The 14,060-nt window shown below is 33.9% G+C and overlaps 2 protein-coding genes across 2 annotated transcripts; both read right to left on the bottom strand.

Annotated features, from left to right (window-relative positions):
* Positions 1–6,934: 6,934 nt before the first annotated feature.
* On the bottom strand, positions 6,935–7,459 carry LOC142165005 (pectinesterase inhibitor-like). The gene has a single exon (XM_075223657.1). The coding sequence runs from the start codon at positions 7,457–7,459 to the stop codon at positions 6,935–6,937; it is 525 nt and encodes a 174-aa protein (XP_075079758.1).
* A 5,656-nt stretch (positions 7,460–13,115) lies between these two features.
* Positions 13,116–13,655, bottom strand: LOC142165006 (putative invertase inhibitor). The gene has a single exon (XM_075223658.1). The coding sequence runs from the start codon at positions 13,653–13,655 to the stop codon at positions 13,116–13,118; it is 540 nt and encodes a 179-aa protein (XP_075079759.1).
* Positions 13,656–14,060: the final 405 nt, after the last annotated feature.

Raw genomic sequence — 14,060 nt, forward strand, 5'->3', positions numbered from 1 at the left:
ATGACGAGCGTGGGGTCGTGCACCGTTGGGGATTGTGACTTAGTCCATCCCGAATGACTATTTTACCGTGTAGTTGACTAAAACTGTTTGTTATCATCATGTTTTAGGCTGAAAGCCATATTTGGGCCTCGTGCCAACTATTTGAATCCTTAGGGGATTTTTACTGATATTTCCTCACTGTTTTGACTTTATACTTGCACTCAGTCATGCTATATTCTATTGTTTTCATAACTCAGCCATGTTTACTCTACTTTAACACTTAAAATAATATTTTAAATGATATTTTGGGCTGAGCATCATGTATTACTGTTGCCTGAGTGGCTTGTGAGATTCTGACTGAGTAAGGCCGAGGGCCTATGTTGTGAGGAAACACTGATTATGATTATGAGGCCGAGGGCCTGAGATTTGTACGCCACGAGGTGGCTTGTTGATATGAGGCCGAGAGCCAATGTGATTATGTCACGAGAAGGCTTGATATTGCGCTTGGGCCATAAGGGGCCCCTCCAGGAATCTGCACACCCCCAGTGAGTGCGGGTACCCATTGTGATGTGAGCTATAGCCCGAGGGACTGGTATTTTTCCATGTGTTGCCCGAGGGGCTGATTCTGTTGGTATTGTGCCCGAGGGGCGGTCCTTTATGTGTTTATCTTTCCTAATTGCCTGTCATTTAGTTGCTTAACTGTTAAAAAGGCATTCCAAAGAAGTTTTAATTGAACTAAAGTGACTTTACCTATTTTTCACTGTTTCGTTGTTTTTACTGGCTTTTACTGTTTCTTTATAGTCTGTTGATGTGCCTTTACGGGGTTTCTTTTACCCAGCCTGCATTTATTATTATTACTCACTGAGTTGGAGTACTCACTTTACTCCCTGCACCCCGTGTGCAGATTCAGGCGCATCAGGTCCTGCTTGCGAGGGTTGAGAGTTGTCCAGCAGATTCCGGAGATCCACTAAGTAGCTGCCCGGCGATTCGCAGCCCAGTGCTTCTCCCTCTATCTTATTTCCTTCTGTTTTAGTTATGTAATAGTGGGGTGGACTCTTTCAGACTTGCAGTATTATTATAGATGCTCATGACTGGTGACACCCCGATGTCGGGCTATGTCTTCTTCTTTTTCCGCAAACTGTATTACTTACCTTATTTTGAGGATTTATTATTATGATTAAGGCTTAGTTCTATTAGTTAATTGCTTAAAATAAATTGGGAGTGTGTCAGCTGGCCTTGTCTTCACGAGAGGCGCCATTACAATCGGGTCCAGATTTAGGATCGTGATAGTTTTAATAATAAAATGTGATTAGAGAGTCATTTTTGTTTTTCAAAAGATAATTTTTTACTTAAAGATTAAGTATTACTGGGATCATCTGTTAGTTTGGTCATGTCTTATTTTTAACAAAAGACAGAAAAAGTCATTCAAGAATATTTTTCAAAAACATTGTAAGAGATCTAGAGAATAAGGGGTGAGCATAAATACGAAAAACAAAAAAAGTCGACCGAACTTAAAACAGGTTTCAATTTTTCGATTTATTCGGTTGGTTTCCGGTTATGTCTTTTTATAGTTTCTAAGCATATACTAGTTTTTTTTTTAAATGCTAAATACATAAGGAAATACTTAAAGTTGTTACGATTTTTCATTTAAACACCTTAATTAAGCCTTTTTCTGATTTAACATTTGTAGTATGCCCAAAGTATACCAATCAAATACATTTCGCTCATCATTCCTCAAACTCGTGTCTGCAAGCGCTTCTTATGTAGAATAATTAATTAATTAATTAAATTACTCTGGTGTGAAAGATGAACCTAAGAAAAATATAGAAATTTCTCCAATAGAAGTATAAAAATGACTTGCTCCAAGTGGAATATGATATTTTTCAAAAGTTAGGATTTTCTTTTAAGGGGGGAAAATATCATTCCAACTTCATATTTAATGTTTAGATATGCTTTTGAGACATGGTTGCGGATAGAAATCATGATTTAAGCCCGATAATTTAACAAAAACTTAAGAATCAAGAATTTGAGTTTAGTGTCATAACTTGAGAAGAAAATGAGAATTTGGTATTCAATTGAGGTTCTATGAAGTTGTTAATGTGAGATTGAACCGTTGATATGAACTACATGAATAGGAGCATATGCATTGCTTGAAAGGAAATACTAAGGTGCATTAAGATGTAAATACATTAAAGTCGTTTTCTCATTAAGTTCATGCACACCATATGTTTGATGAATCATACCAACGTACCAAAAAAAAGAATGCTGAGAAGTTCATATTCTCCGGATTCGACTATAAACCAGATAGTAGAAAAAAAGGATAGCCCGATGCACGAAGTATTCCGCATTTATCGCACCTTATTTTCTCGCGAAAGCGGTTTTGACAACTCTTTTGAGTGGGAGATAGAGTGTTAAAAGAAGAAGAGTCGCCACCTAACGGTTTTTAAGGTGCGTTAGGGCACCTATTATGCGGATAACTCTGTTTGACTAGTCAACGCCGCCCAAGATTGGGTAAGGGCTCAAATTACCTCGAAGAGAAGGTGTTAGGCACTCTTCGAGATCCACAAATGTGGGTCCCGACCGAACTTAAGACTATGTAGATTATAATTAGACAAGATGATCAAATAAACAAAGAGAATAAAGGGTCAAAGAGTTTTATTATAACACAATAAGGATTGGTACACATCTTGAAGACTACAAGGATATAACTATAACGATCTATATTATGACTAAGTGTATAAAGGCAAAAGGGGGGGAGAGTCCTAAGTTTTTTAGCCTAAAGGATTACCCCGTACAACATAAATAATGCTTCGCAACTCCTTTTAGATAGGAGTTGGTCATATTATTCAGCAGACACAGACTATCATCTCCTGCTACCCCATTACTATGTTAAAGTTGTTTACCTAAGGCACTCTAATTCAATTCTAAGTCGTACCCTATGTGTGCACTACCCGGCCCATGCATATGGTCCATGATGCATTGGACCTCTATTTGGGTGGTTCTAGACTTTACTTAGGCTACTCAAAATGATAAAACTAAGCGACATTCAAAACAATTAGGACTTCACGTAAAGGTACTTAAAGGCCCAAGTTAGCCTCCACATTTAGGCAACAAATGCACGCAAGCAGATTTTGTATTATGTATATGCAGTTTCAGATTCAAGGTGTCATTTTAAACCTATAGACATGGTTTTTAAATGACTGCACATGGTACTGCTACTCTGATTATCGAGATTACAGATTATAAGTTATCAAGACCTAGAAACATGATCTCTAAGTGATTACGCAATACGGCAGTGAAAAATCATTGGAAAGACTTAGAATTATTCGTGTTTGATCCTATTGGCATGCTTTCTAAACGAGTAATGGTATTTTTATAGATAGGTTCCAATAGCTGGTAGATTTATCGCTTATTACTGTAGGCATGCTATCTAAGTGAGCAATGCGATGAAAACAACAATGACAGCGGCTAATTAGTCAATCAAAGCTCTCAATATTAATGTGATCCTATAGGCATGGTATCTAGCGAACATGCTGCAATTGCACAAATTAACGAATAGTTATTGACACTGCTTTCCTATAGGCATGCTGTTTAATAATGCAAAGTAGTAGGCATAATAAACATGTTGAGTGAGTCTGTGATTCCCTATAGGCATGGTTTCTACTAGTGTACATGGAAACTAATGGCATAAATGCCAGATTGGATAAAATAACAAGTAAATCGTGTAAATCCTACAGGCATATTTTCTACCATTTTATGCAAACAATAGAATATGCATGTTTCCCAATTTCACTAATACCCCAATTGTTTATTACAAAATTATTGCAGGCCGGATAATGAATATAAGTATAACTATTATACAAGGAACAATAGTAAGCCTAACAGCAGGCCCAAAAGGAGATACTCAATATTGCATGGGCCTTCAACAAACTCAATCTTCGCAAATAGCATGCCCTGGTCCAAGTATCTCTCTTAAACAGGAAACTATGCCCTTCAACACAACCCAAAGTCACAAGGGAACTCAAGCCAGGCCAAACAGTCACAATTGACCACATGACCAAAATATCGAATCACAAAAATCACTTACGCAACCCCAGTTGCAGATTAAACACATAAGATAAGAGAGGTAAGTTGAATGCCAGAGATAGCTTAAATTCTACTAGCAAGAGAGTGGCCAAGAGACCCCAAATCCTAGTGTGTCAGAGTTCATAAGAGTCTCAAATGGACCCCGAGCAGTGCTCATACTACGGAGGTCAATAGAGAGAGTTTTAGTGGCATTGACTTTCAGCCGGCCAAGAGTGATAGATTCAGAATAATATAGATAACAGATGAGAGTGATAGAACAATGATTAAGTGATAGAGGTGCACTTATATTTTAGAAGCAGACATAGCAGAGTTGCTTAAACACAGAATAGGCCAGTTAAGAGAATCAATAAGACTTAGAGGGCAAGTTGTTATTATGGGTTCAACACTTAGCAAGAGATAACATATTGGCAGCAAACATATTGAGGGAGTTAGAGGAATGAGATCAACATACAAAGGTGCACAATGCCAAACGAGTCCAAAGTGGAGCACTAACTTAAAGGATTTAAAACGTAGGGGGTCCAAATTATATTAAGTATCCATCACAATGCCAGAAAAATAGACATGCCAACTTACATCGATGAAGCAAACCAGTATCAAACTTTATAGGCAACAATACAAGTTAGGATAACTACTCTAAAGGTCTCAAATAATCATTGAAGGATACAAGGTTTAGCAGACCAAAGACATAATAAAGTGACAAAACTAACATGGGAGCAGATCATAGTTAATATGAATGCCTTAACAGAGATTAGAGTACATTCTAAGTATGGGCTAGTCATTACAGTAATTCAGAACAAAACAGGGAAACAAACTCATGCCAAGCAACAAATATAAACACTCAGGTACCAACACACTAGCTAAACGAGCTTAAGAGAGTCCAAATTATTCAAGTTAAGCATGTACAATAAACATGTCTCACGATTGAAAATTTTAGGTAAAATCAAATGCTAAAGAAGTCAGATCATAAAACAAATTCAGTGCCAACAAGGCTGCACACAGAGATGGTCTAGAAACACATTAAGTCACGAAGTTTTAGAGGTATGAATATGAAAGACATAAACACAAGAGAATGAAATTGCAAAAGCTAAGGAACTTACCAGTTATCAATTGATAAACAGATAAACAAGAAAGAACAAACTCCACAGTACTCTGAACGTCAACAAAGAGCAATAGAACCCAGAATCTTAGTGCGTCAGAGTACCCCAAGGGTTTCAAATGAACTCCAGGCAGTGCTCACACTAAGAAAGGTTGAATAATCGAATTCCAACGGCCTTGGCTTTCAGCCGGCCTAGAGCCAAAGTATAGAACAAGAAAATGAGAGAATAGTAGAGTGATAGCCTTTGGGTTTTTAGTGAATCTGGTGATTAGAGTCTGTCTCAAAGGGAAATAGGGGAAGGGGTTTATATAGAAGTAGAAATCAAGCAAACGAACAAGGAAACACTGTAAATCAAACATACATAAGGAAATAATAACATGCAGAATCAATTAAAATCGGATTAGGAAAAAAATTAGGTAAACCCTAGTTGACAGAAATCAAAGATTCGACCAAAAGTTTTGGTGAATCGGCTTCATATATTCTTGCCATGAACGTATATAGACGGAATACCGTCTAGATCTTGAATAGTGGAGATGATTTCCACATGATTTTAGGTATGGAACTTGCCAAAAATAGGCAAGTACTAAGTAATACCAAAATCGTATAAGTAACACCGAGATAGAGCATATATGGAAGGCAAATCGTAAGAGGATTCCAAATCAAGGTCGGAATCGGAGATAATTGGGGGTTTGACGGCTAGGGTTCGTGAAAGAGAAGGGAGTAACAGAGAGAATAGAGGAGGTTGTCTTTAGGAAATGGGGATTAGGGTCAGGTTATGGGGATATAAGGAAAGAGAGTGGGATGTTGTGAGCCGCTGATCGCTTTTGATCAACGGCTGAGATTTAAAACGAACTGGATCGGGTTTTTGGACTAGGCAAGGTCACTTGGGGTTGGGCTTGAGTATTGGGCCAGGGATTCTGTTTGGTCCGAAAAATAGCTCAAAACTGGGCCAACTTTTAAATAAGAGATTAAAAGGAAAATAATTTAATAAAAATAGCTAAATAAATATATAAAAATACTATTTATACAAATTAATACTTTAAAATAATAGTAGAAGATTTTTAAAATATAAAATATTATTTTGACCCTGAATAAAATGACAAATGCAATAAAAATGTAAAATATAGGTTATTATTGCAAGATTGTGCAAATAGCCTAAGAATACCAATATAATTATATAAAATGAAGTAAAAAATATTTGAAACATGTATTATGGATGAAAATAATAATTTTAGATGATTAGGTCATCACAAGAATAATTTAAAGGAATAATTAGTAAATATTCAAGTAATCTAAATGCAAGAAAATCAATTTTAAAGCTCTAAAATTATAGAAAATACTTTTATAAATTTTGTAAACGAAAAAATGATGCAAAATGATATTTTGAAAGTATATATACTATTTGAAAAAATATGAGGGCAAAATTGGGTATCAACAACATTTACGCCAAATCCGGGGAAAGGTCATACCCTAAGGGAGTGTGATGTAAGCAGTCTACCCTAATGCAAGCATCAGTGGCTAATTTCACGGCTCGAAATGGTGAAATATAAGTCATACGAAAATAACTTTATTATTGCTCCAAGGTTCCCCTTCGTAAACCAGATAGCAAGATGAAAGAAAAAGCATAAGCGACCTCGTTCGTAGACTAGCTATTCGATTGATTACAAGATTCGTCTGTCTGAACGTTGGAACAATAACGAGGAAAATGTCCCGCTCAAATTAAATCGATATTCAATAAAATTGATATATTATTCTAATTAATTTTTCACTTTGTTACAAAGCACCACCAGCAAGAATATGGGCAATAACTTGAATAATATTAGCAAAAGAACTCAAATCATTATTTTCTTTTGTGAGTGGGGAATTAACACCACCTTTTTGAAAGGAACTCTCACATGTAATACCATCATTAGAAATACATCCTGATGTGAAAGCAAGTTCAACAAATTTCTTGTCATTCAAATAATTTGTAGCTTGTTCCAAATTAATTAATGCATCTTTATAGTCATAGCCACATTGAGTCAAAAGGGCTTGTAAATTTGGGTCTATGGTTTCTGATAATAGTGCTTGAATCTTGTTGTTTGTGGCCACAACACTAACTCCTGTTAAATTTAGTGTTATTAGCTCGAGCTCTGTAGTTGTAGCTGTTTTTGCACTAGGAACTGATCCTAATGTTGATTTGCAAAACTTTGGATCTTGGGTTTTGTAACAAATATATGAGATATTATCACATTTACTTGGATTTACAAGTAAAAGGCAACTCAAAAGTAACAGATTGAAGAACAAAGTTGTATTCATAATTGGGAAATTAAGGGGGTTTTGTATGTTGTAAGTTTTGAAGTGATTGTGAAATGTAATTTTTTTCTATATTTATAGCGTGAAAAAGTAGTAAAATATTAATGGTTTTGCTATTTTAGGGATAATATCTGAAATTTTGAATGTCTAAAGTTGACTGTTGTAATCAATTTATTTGGAAAATTAATAAATTAATGTAACTGCTTACCAAATTTCATGTCTTATTTTTAGTGTAAGGCAAGAAAAAGTCATTGAACAAATTTTGACCTTGATCGAACCGCTCAATTTAAGTTACGTGCATTATACCTTTGCGGACAAAAATTAACGCCGTATGGATCATGTGGACAAGTTCAAGTTCCCAGAAATTAAGCAGGCGTTTGGACAGAAAATTTGTAATTTTTTAAAAAAAAAAGTAATAATAATAAAGTTAAGTTGAAAAATAATATTTGAAATTAAAAATTATGTTTGGATTTGCACTTCACCTGAAAAAATATTAAAATTCTATGAGGGTGGGGGAGGGGGGGGGAATGGATTCTTATGAAAATTTTACCATTTTTTAATTTTTGAAAAACTCATTTTCGAAAAATCTCCAATTGCAAAATTTTGTGGACTGCATATTTTTGAAAGAAAAATCAAAATAGAGGGAAAATCTATGGAGAAGCGGATCCTAAACAGGCTAATTGAAGAAGTTGCATTATAAATATTGCCGTTTAGTTTAAAACTGGATATAATCAGGATTTAAAAAAAGTATAATTTATCCTATCTTTTATATGTGATAATTTTTTTAACGAAAAAGTCTATTGATGAATCTTTTGTGAATACAATTTTGTTTATTCCCTTGATTCTTCTTCCTGGATTATTCGCCGTGATTTGAGGGCTTAAGCAGCGTGTCTTATGATTCGAGAACTTAAGCAACGTGTTTCTCGAATATAGGATGATGTAGATTTCCTTAGGATGTATTTGATCTCCATAGGAAAAAAAAAAGGAAATGTCTATAAATCACTTTGGCGGCTTTGAAAAAGATAATATTTGATACTTTTGATCTCTTTGTGAATATTTCAAGAATTTATAGAATTTCGAGATCTATATGGGATACATTATATCAATAATTTGGTATAAAAATAATACCTATTTTAGCTAAGTCTTCCAATCAAATACGGAACAAATTCAATTTCAAATATATATCGGAATAATCCATTTAATCCCTTGAACTATACAAATTGAACTAGCCTTGAAGTCATAAATCTTCCACGAACGACTTGCATACTCCAAATTAGCGATTTGCACACATAGAATGATTATACCGTTTAAATTTTGTCCCCGATAAAAGAAGTTTTGAGAAAATAGCTTCCGGCCAAATTTTGGGAAGCGCTCTTAGCATTCGTTAGAATATTATTTTTCATCATATAATGATCACTAGGATTTACCACAAAACATGTCAATCGCCAAAAAATTTCATATGACGATCACCAAAATTTGCCACAAAACATGGCAATTGCCAGAAATTTTCATATGGGAAAATTCTAGCAATCGTCAAGAGTGCTTCCAAATATTTTGGTCGGAAGTTATATTTTTGAATTTTTTTTTACCGTGGTCAAATTTAAGCGATAGCCCAAAAAAGTCCACCCAACGTATGTTAGTCCAATGCGACTTGCTGGTAAGGGATTATGGATTGAGAAATTTACGCGGTATACCTATTGAAAACACCACTTAACTCCATATACCACCTCTGCAAAAAGCCAAGTTGCAACCTTCTACGGTCGAAGTCAAGACATAACAATCTCTAAAGATAATTGAGGAACTGTTATAAAATAAAAGCAATGCAGTAAAATGTAAATAAGAAGAGATAGAGAGAATGGAGAAATATTTTCTTCTTTCACTTTGGTGTAATTTTTCATTGCAATTACATGACCTTTTATAGGCATAAAAAGTAAAGATGATGGACATAAAATAGGAAATTTAATCTTTAAGTTATTCACAACATGGGCATCCAATGTAGCATCCAATGTAGTATCCAAAGTAGTATCCAATGTACAAACTATTCATAACAGGAACAAAGTATTTTTGCAATTTCCATCATTACATTGGACCTAATTTTAGTTGAACAATCTCTCAACAACTGCTGAAAAACAACTTTGAACAATACATTACTAAAAGAGTTCAACAATACACCCAAATTAATAGAAATACATAACTTAAAATAACAATTCTATTATTATTTTAAAAGCAATTGGAACATATATCGCACAACCAAAGATCCTAAGATGGGAAATATTTGGCTCCTGACCAAAAGCCAATTGCAATGGGGAGACTTTATGATAACTTGTGGGCCTTATCCGCACAAGTGCTGCTGCGTGCAAAATAGCATGACCCCATACTGAAATGGGAAGTTTTGTTCTCATAAGCATTGGTCTAGCAATTAATTGGAGGCATTTGATCAATGATTCTGCTAGACCATTTTGTGTATGAACATGAGCAACCGGATGCTCAATTGTTATTCCAGTTGAAATACAATAATCATTAAAGGGTTGGGATGTAAACTCACCGGCATTATCAAGACGAATTGTCTTAATTGCATAATCTGGAAATTGTGCTCTTAGCTTTATTATTTGAGCCAACAATCTCGCAAATGCCATATTGCGAGTTGATAGTAAGCACACATGTGACCATCTTGTAGATGCATCTACCAAAACCATATAATATTTGAATGGTCCACATGGAGGGTGAATGAGCCCACATATATCACCCTGTATACGTTCCAGAAATGCAGGGGATTCCATCCTAACTTTAATAGTTGATGGTCTAATAATTAATTTTCCTTGAGAACACGCAGCACAAGAGAATTTCTTAAATTGAAGAATCTTCTGATTCTTCATTGCATGTCCATGTGAATTCTCAATTATTTTACGCATCATATTAGAACCAGGATGGCCCAACCGGTCATGCCAAATAATAAAATTATCTTGATTAGTAAACTTCTCGTTTACTACGACATGTGTTTCAATCCTGCTAATACTTGTGTAGTATAAGCCGGAGGAAAGAGCAGGTAACATTTCAAGCACATATTTCTTACCGGACATTATTGTAGTAATATAAAGATATTCAATCTTTTCATCATTTGTAGTCTCAATATGATAGCCATTTTGGCGAATATCTTTGAAACTTAATAAGTTTCTTTGAGATTTACTACAATATAATGCTTCATCAATAGCCAAATTTGTTCCTCCTAGTAGTAATAAATTGGCTCTTCCAGAACCTTCAATTAATCTTGTACTACCAGATATTGTATTAACATTCGCTTCTTTCATTATCTTATCTTTTAAAATAGTTTGTGTTGTAGCACTATCCAGAAGACATATATCATCTTTATTAATCTTGAGTCCAACTGAAGACTGGGAAATTTTTATATTCTTCAAATAAAAAAGACAAATAATACATCATAAGAAATATGAAAGACAAGCAGGAAAAAACATTAAGAAATACATTAGAAATGTAGAAATTAGCAACACGTGATGCATTAGGAAAATACACTCAAGAAAAATAAACTAGTTGCAAACATAAACATAACAACTTTTATAGCTTCATTCCCCAGTAAGATGATTAGTTCTTCAGTCAATATCCCCAAAGAAGTCCCCGACTTCTAAATGAGTAATATTTGTTAGGCCTTCAAAATCATCATCTTTACATGCAAGATGTGCCTTAGAATCATATTTATTTGAGGGACTTGCTTCATCATCATTATTTTGAAATGTCAAGTGTGCCCTCCACATTATTTTCTTTTTTCTTGAGGGAGGCTTGATAAAGTTTGACAAAATGTTCTGGCGTACGACAAATGCGTGCCCAATGACCTCTCATACCACATCGATGACACATACTAGCTTTACCTTTTGAATGATTAATTTGAGAACCCTTATTGTTCTCCAATTTATTTCCACCATAATGACGATAATTGTTTCGCCCCCTGCCACGTCCACGTTTACGACCATGTCCACGACCACAGTAATTATTTTGTTTTCTTTCAAACTTATCATATGTTGCTACAACATTCACTTCCGGAAATGGAGCTGACCCAGTGGGACGGGCTTCATGATTTTTCATTAATAGAGTATTATTCTGCTCAGCCACAAGTAGGCATGTGATTAACTCAGAATATTTCTTAAAACTTTTTTCACGGTATTGTTGTTGTAGCACCACATTTGAAGCGTGAAAAGTAGAAAATATTTTTTCCAATAAGTCCTCATCTGTGATAGTGTCTCCACATAATTTTAATAGAGAACTTACTTTAAAGATAGCAGAATTATACTCACTTACGGTTTTAAAGTCTTGCAACCTTAAATGTATCCACTTACCGAGCTTTCGGTAATACCGTAAGTTTTAGGTGGTCATATCGATCCTTCAAATTAATCCATAATTCAAGTGGATCTTTTACAGTTAAATATTCAGTTTTTAACCCTTCATGTAGATGATGACGAAGGAAAATCATGGCCTTCGATTTATCCTGATTTGATGCTTCATTTCCTTGTATAATAGTATTTCTAAGACCTTTAGCGTCAAGGTGAATTTCAGCATCAAGAACTCATGATAAATAGTTCCTCCCAGTGATGTCAAGTGTCACAAATTCAAGTTTTGATAAATTTGACATAGTGAAAATTATCATAAAAGATGAATAAGTTAGAGAAATAATTATAATAATAAACAATTAATGAAAACAAAACGATTAAGGTAAAAGAAATGAAATAGAGCTATATCATGTTAACAATCTACTATTTCATTTTATTCTTGCCATAAAGTAGAAATTACATACTTGTTTCATTTCACTTTATATTATTGATATATATGTGTTAATAGAACTGAACGTGACTAACATTATTTATATGTTCCAATAAATATAAAGTAATTAAACTATAAAATTATTGCTAGTCAATTTATTTCTCACAATTCTTCAAAATGCCTTAAAGATATGTTTTGATCTAGGGAGTCCATGAATATTATAAGTATGACATTAGTGCATAGCTAGTTTGATGACTTTGAGGTCCTCTAAGAGTTGAGCACGGAAGGAAATAGTTATTTTATCACTGCAATGTACTTAAACTATTTAAGATGCCCAAGCGCACAAGTAATCTACAAATAATGAGCATATGATATGTACTGCCATAAATAAAATGATTATAATGATACATACCTTAATAAAATATGGCTCAACTTAGCGGGAGTTAAGAATAAAATTAGAGTTTCGGCTGATAATGTGTTATAAAATAAAAGCAATGCAGTAAAATGTAAACAAGAAGAGATAGAGAGAATGGAGAAGTGTTTTCTTCTTTCACTTTGGTGTAATTTTTCATTGCAATTACATGGCCTTTTATAGGCATAAAAAGTAAAGATGATGGACATAAAATAGGAAATTTAATCTTTATGTTATTCACAACATGGACATCCAATGTAGCATCCAATGTAGTATCCAAAGTAGTATCCAATATACAAACTATTCATAACAGGAACAAAGTATTTTTGCAATTTCCATCATTACATTGGACCTAATTTTAGTTGAACAATCTCTCAACAACTGCTGAAAAACAACTTTGAACAATACATTACTAAAAGAGTTCAACAATACACCCAAATTAATAGAAATACATAACTTAAAATAACAATTCTATTATTATTTTAAAAGCATACTAGAGATAACAACAATAATATCAAAAAGTAGACTCAAAACATGATTATCCTTTGAAAGAGGAAAATGCAATGCAGCTTTTTTGAAGGATTGTTCGCAAAAAGTTGTGTCCTGACAGGCATCTCGAGCAGAATATATCACTTCCCAAAATTGCTTAGACTGCAAATACAAATTTGCTTGATCTAGAAAATCAAATGCATCTTCATAATTAGTTGAACAATTCCCATAAAGATTTCTCAATTTAGGATCTTTTTCCTTCAATAAAAGTGATTGAACCTTGTCATTTGTAGCATTAACATGAGTAATTGTCAAGTTAATTGCTATTTTCTCAAGAGTGAATAAATGTGCTGTTTTGGCTTCTGGATTTGACCCCAAAATCTCTAAACAAAATGTTTGATTAATGGTTTTTTTACAAACACTTGGAATCAAATCTGTTGTGCTTATCCCTCTAGCAAATGAAAAGCCGGTCAAAAGAAATAGGTTTAAGAACAAAATTAGAAGTGAGAATTGAGAAGATGAGGCCATTTTTTGTGGGTTTATAATTGAAAAACATGGTTATTTATGTAAATATATATACTGTTAATTTTTTTTAATGTGACTTGAAACAGTTGAATCTGTGATTGCTGTAATCTACAAAAATTAAATTTTCTTTAAAAATAGTCTATAATTGGATTTATTTCTTATTTTGTTTTTTTAATTTCTTTCCAAGAAGAGTAAAATTTATAATGGATTTTCTATTTCTGATTGGTTACAAAGTCTGATTTGATTCACCAATATTTTCTTGCTTGGAGATGTTTCTGTTTGTTTTATCGTATCGTCTCCCAAGGTAATTTTAGCACCTGTTTGGAAATCACTTTGTAATTCCTGGGGTATTAATTGCATAGACTTATTTGTGTGCTATAACATAATTAGAGTGTAAATTTAAATGTG

Source organism: Nicotiana tabacum, chromosome 10, assembly GCF_000715075.1.
Source record: "Nicotiana tabacum cultivar K326 chromosome 10, ASM71507v2, whole genome shotgun sequence".
Classification (NCBI taxonomy): domain Eukaryota; kingdom Viridiplantae; phylum Streptophyta; class Magnoliopsida; order Solanales; family Solanaceae; genus Nicotiana; species Nicotiana tabacum.

Excerpts from the sequence above, each read along its gene's own strand:
- LOC142165005 (XM_075223657.1), bottom strand. The coding sequence starts at position 7,459 with ATGAATACAACTTTGTTCTTCAATCTGTTACTTTTGAGTTGCCTTTTA.
- LOC142165006 (XM_075223658.1), bottom strand. The coding sequence starts at position 13,655 with ATGGCCTCATCTTCTCAATTCTCACTTCTAATTTTGTTCTTAAACCTA.